The sequence below is a fragment of the Laccaria bicolor genome, genomic scaffold (genome assembly GCF_000143565.1).
Source record: "Laccaria bicolor S238N-H82 LACBIscaffold_4 genomic scaffold, whole genome shotgun sequence".
NCBI lineage: Eukaryota > Fungi > Basidiomycota > Agaricomycetes > Agaricales > Hydnangiaceae > Laccaria > Laccaria bicolor.
The window spans coordinates 1,163,537-1,168,736 of NW_001889875.1; the positions used below are offsets into that span (position 1 = coordinate 1,163,537).

The window sequence follows — 5,200 nt, forward strand, 5'->3', positions numbered from 1 at the left end:
AAAACAAAAAAAAAAACACAACACTTTTGAAAATTCTTTACTTCATATCTCCACAACTGGAGCACTTCAGAACACAATTCAAACACATTCGGGAAGCTACAGTGTAGGGCTACAACTTTTATTTTGACTATTCTTGGTAACTGGTCATGTGACCAACATCCCAACATCCCCTTACATGGACCCTGACAAATAGAATCATCTTTATCTTGTTTTTCTTCACTGTTTGGTCAAACTATATGACATTTCCTTTTGGGATGGACCCTAAAGTACACCCTGAAGATAGTGCCTGACAGGATTTATATTTTTCTCTCTGATTTTCTGGCTATTTTTCTATCAGAAATAAATAAGTTTCCTTATTTGGATGTTGCTCTGGATTCTGAACAAAGGACCCTAACATTATAAACAATAGTGAGAACTATTTGAATTTTTTGGTGATTTTCTGGCTATTTTTGGATAGATTACCATATATGAAAATGGGCCCTAGTTACTGAAAAAACACCAGCAATACAGAGTGGAAATAAAGACCTTGAGATATGAGGTAAAAGATTTTTCTGACTGCACATGATTTTCCATCTAGTTTAGCTCAGGTTTCCTGGATTCCTGAGGATTTGACAAAATTTTTACTGCAACTCAAAATTACCAAAATCATAGTGTAGTCCTGCAGGAATCCTCAGGAATCCTCAGGAATCCCCTGGAATCCCCAGAAATCCCCTGGAATCCCCAGAAATCCTCTCAGTTCTGCAGGAATCTGTGGGAGACTAAGAAGCACTGGAAGAAAGGGCCAGCTGCAATGAAGAAGAAGGGACTTTTTGAACGCTGGGGTCGAAATTCAGGAGAGAAGCTGGCAAAGTTGTTGCACTGCATCACAAAAGGGGAGGTGATGCATGAATTATCTCAGAGGCAACAAGCGATGCATATTCACAGGTTGGCATCCAGCAAAAGCAGCAGGTGGCAAAGTAGCAAGTGAGTTCTTTGGCCTGGAAACATACTTTATTGTTTAGTTGAGAGCTGCTCCAAATTGTGGCAAAGAGCAGCTTATGATGCTGGTAAACATGTAAGGGAATGCAGGCCATGAACACAAGCAGTGTTCAATCACAACAGTAGTGAATGAGCTGGCACTTGGATAAACCAAAGCAACATAGACAAGGCTCACATTGATGTGAAAGACCAGTGGTTTGTTTGTGATAATAGCAAGCGCACTGGCACTCAGATAAACCAAGTGACATGGACAAGGCTTGCATGGTAGGGTGGCATCAGCTGGTAAGGAAAAGGAATGCTGGAACCAATCACAGTCATCAAGCATTCAACACCTGTATCTGCCAAGTTGTTAATAACACCAAGATCTGGAAGAAGAAAAAGGTGGGTATCCTTATCATGTGCCACTACTCTGCACTCACTTTTTGCACAAAGAAGGATGAGACTGACCAGTGGATCATGTGACTTGGTGATGTTTGTGCTGCATGCAGCTTAACTGTTTCTGACTGCTTGAAGCAGGCCAATGACAACTGCCAAAAACAACTAGGCTAGTGCAAGTCTTCCAAAAAGTGCTTAAGTCAATTGCTTGGCTTCATGACTTGTGTCCACACCACCAGAGCAACAAAAATGGCGAACCTTCACAAACCTTTTTGAAAAGGTTCTTGAACAAAAAGGTGTACCCACCATTAAGGACTTGGATATATGAAACACCTATAATTGGAAAGTGATGGAGGAAACACTGAAGTATGGCCAGCAGCCAGACAAGTGAAGGCAGCACCTCCCAATGATGAAGGTTGACCCCAAGTGCCTCATGCATGATGTTGAGACACCCGATAGTGGAACTTTTCATGATGCCAATGATGGCCATTTCTTTTGCATGGTGGTTTGTAAGTTTTGCCCCAATGGCAATGTCTGGTCTGCTGTGCACAAGGTCATTCGCGAAATGGTTGCTGCACTGCAAAATGTACAAGTGTGTTCTTTCCAATTTTTTTTCTACTTTTTTAAAAAAAATTTTAAATTTTAAATTTTAAAACTCAATATTTATTGGGTCCAAAATATCATGAATAAAAAGTTACCCAAAGGTGTCATGGATGCAATGGATTATCACTCCAGCTCCATCTTTGCTCTCTTCTGGAATTTATGCTGTGACCTCTTGCCTTCTGAAATCATGGATGATTTCAACAACTTCTTTGACAAATTCAATATGGTGTGAATGTCCTCTGAAAAAGGTGCTGCAAAAAATGTTATTAACAAGAAAACAACACAAAGTGAATATATCATTCAAGTCAGTGGGATGGAGTTTGCATTCAGCAGTGCAGAGATGGCACCACTTGCTGGTGTGTGCACTCAAAATTATGCCAGGTAACAATTGTTTTTGCTTTCTTACCTTGTAAAAACTGATTATTTGCAAACCAGGTCCATGCATTTCAAATACCAACCCCACAAATTTGCCATTGCTTGGACTGTCCACAGGGATCACCCTCCTGAAGCTGGAGGTCATTTCTATATCGGGTCATACCAAATGTGCATCAAGGCAGCCCCAAATACTCTGGTTGTCTGAATCTCATCTGATGTGCATGGGACTAGCCTCCAAGATCTCGACCCCAAATTCCTTCAGACTGGCATTACAATTGTCACCCTGAACCACCTACCCTTTGTTTGGAACAAGTTTTGCAAGGACAAAATAAAATACCAGAAGATGGTTAGCAGTGTCCTAAAAGATTTGGGTAATGAGGAATCTGAGGATGGTGAGGAGTGAGGAATCTGATGATTGGTAGCTCAAAAAAGTTACATGCAAAACACATCTTTTTGATGACATCATTAACCTTTTGCTTGTGCCCCATCATGAGCTCTGATGACTACAATCCAGATGGAAGCCCTGTCAACTGCATGACCACTGTTGCTGGTCTGGCTTCCAATATTGCTCAATGCCCTTCCTCAGACACCCACAACAAATTTATTGGACTTGTTCAGGAACTTGTTTACCAGGCAAACATGATGGTGGACTATATTGCCACCTCTTGCTTATCTCATTCTTATTCTCACTCCCCCCATTCTTGTCCTCACTTTCCCCATTTGCATGCTCACTCTTGCCATTCTCAGTCTTGTTCCCATTATTCCTGTTCTTGCTTCTATCATTCTTGGCCTTGCTTTCATTCTTGGTCTCATTCTCCCCATTCTCAGACTCATTCTTCCCTAGTGATGTGCCAGCTTTGGCCTGGGGCCAGAAGCCAGGCCAAAAAAAGCCAGGCCAAGCTGGGCCCAAAGGTTGGCCTGAAGGTGGCCTTTGGCCTGGCTCAGCATTTTGGAAAGCCAAAGCCTGGGGCCTGGGCCCTGGCTTTTGTATCTTGGATATATCTTTTAATTTTCATCTGTAAGAGACATTTTTTCAGATGGTTGCAAAGCTATTTAAAAATGCATTACAACTCAGATCCAGAATCAGTGACTGGAGATGTTTGCAGTATCACATCGGAGTTTTAATTAAGATCAAATTTATGAGGCATGTTTATTGCCATAGATTTGTGTCAATTCACACTCAAACATAGATAGAATAGTGTACTCAAGTACTTGTGTTAGATTACACATGAATAAGACCAGTTACAATTGATTTGAGCTGAAAATTTGTGACATCTTGCATATCTATCCTGAGCCCTGGCCGAGGCCAAAGCCTGATTTTTGGCTTTTGGCCTGGCTCACAATTTTGTGAAGCCCAACCCCCCTCAGGCTAGGCCAAAGCCAGAGATTTTAGGCCAAGCCTGAGCCGGCACATCACTATTCTTCCCATTCTCGGTCTTGCTCTGCTTCTATGTCTCATTCTCCCCTTTCTTGGTCTTGTTCTCCCCATCCTTGTCTTCACCCCCCCCATTCACATTTGAATTTCTTGCTTTTGCCATTTTCAGTCTTGTTTCCATCATTTTTGGTCTTGTTCCTATCATTCTCAGTCTCACTCCCCCCATTCTCATCCTTGCTCCTCCCCTCCTCATCCTCACAAGCCTCCTGCTCACTCTCTTCTCATACAGAGTCTGAAGCTCCCTCATCAATTTGCACCCACTTTCTTGTTATTATGGAAAAAGACAACAGCTGCACTTCACCTAAAACCCTTTTCAAACACCTCACCTCTCCCTTGGATGCAACAAATGAAGAACGAGAAAGTGTGAGCTTTAGGCAACTCATTTATGGATACCAGACTGGATCACTTCAAGCCTGGGCATGTCCATCTCCTTTTCTCATTCCTTCAACCTAGCTAATCTTACACACAAATTGATGTATTCTCTGACTTTGTGGACAATGTCTGCTAAACACAACACTTACTTGGTCCAAGACAATTTATACCATCTGTTAGGATCTGTCCTACTCCTTAGATAGGGCAAGAGGTGAGGAAATGGTTGACATAGATACCATGAGTAGTTACTAGACTGAAAGGGGATGCAATCTATAATAGAGTTGCCATACAGAGGTAGGTCTGGAAGAGTAAGTGCACAAAGCTAAGTCCAAGAAGCTTGGTGACAGGGAGTTAAGTTCTGGGACTGAGAGGTATGGAGTTAAGTCTGTCAGAGATGAGAGTGGTGTAGGCTCAGAGTTGGAGACTTGAGAATACTGTACCATTTCATTCAATTTGGCAGTCACATGTCATGGGGCCTCTGAAAATGCTAAAATATAGTTGTCACAGAGATTTTCGAGGTGTGCTGAATTCATTTGGCTTGATATAGAAAAATTTCATCACCTGTGGTGCTTAACTGCTAAAAATTGCCCAAAAAAATGTCTATGTCATGGCAATTGGGGGGTCACTGAAACCAAATTTTTGGCAGGCCCATCATGGGTTACAGGCTCTGCCAAATTGATTGAAATAGTACAGTCCACAAGATGAGCAGAACACTAAGTGAAGTGATAGTGAGTCAGATATATGCAATAACTTATAGTTGAGTGCAAAAAGAATGGACCATCTGTCATTTTCTGGTTCTTTCCGAGAATCTATTGTAGTCTAAATGTAGTTGTGTATTCCTCTACATTATGTAGTTGTATTACACTTCCCTTGGTATGAGCTAATTTGGGTGAAAGCTGGAGCTGTGATGAGGTTTTTGTTCTGATGGCCATTTTCAGCACCTGTTAAAAAAATATGCGCTAACTGGACAGAGAGCCAAAAGATACCTCTGGTTAGCCTGAATGAGCCCATCAAAGAATCAGTTGAAAATACTGAGTGATTATGCCTGTAGAGCCTGTACAC

The 5,200-nt window shown here is 41.7% G+C and overlaps 2 protein-coding genes across 2 annotated transcripts; one reads left to right on the top strand and one right to left on the bottom strand.

Annotated features, from left to right (window-relative positions):
- Nucleotides 1-997: 997 nt before the first annotated feature.
- Nucleotides 998-1,843, bottom strand: LACBIDRAFT_323406 (uncharacterized protein; the record flags this gene model as incomplete). The annotated part of the gene is made up of 3 exons (XM_001876958.1): nucleotides 998-1,276; nucleotides 1,398-1,523; nucleotides 1,622-1,843. The coding sequence occupies 3 exons, from the start codon at nucleotides 1,841-1,843 to the stop codon at nucleotides 998-1,000; spliced, it is 627 nt and encodes a 208-aa protein (XP_001876993.1).
- Nucleotides 1,844-2,269: 426 nt separating this feature from the next.
- Nucleotides 2,270-2,536, top strand: LACBIDRAFT_311490 (uncharacterized protein; the record flags this gene model as incomplete). Its single annotated transcript, XM_001876494.1, has 2 exons — nucleotides 2,270-2,337; nucleotides 2,392-2,536. The coding sequence occupies 2 exons, from the start codon at nucleotides 2,270-2,272 to the stop codon at nucleotides 2,534-2,536; spliced, it is 213 nt and encodes a 70-aa protein (XP_001876529.1).
- Between the last annotated feature and the right edge of the window lie 2,664 nt (nucleotides 2,537-5,200).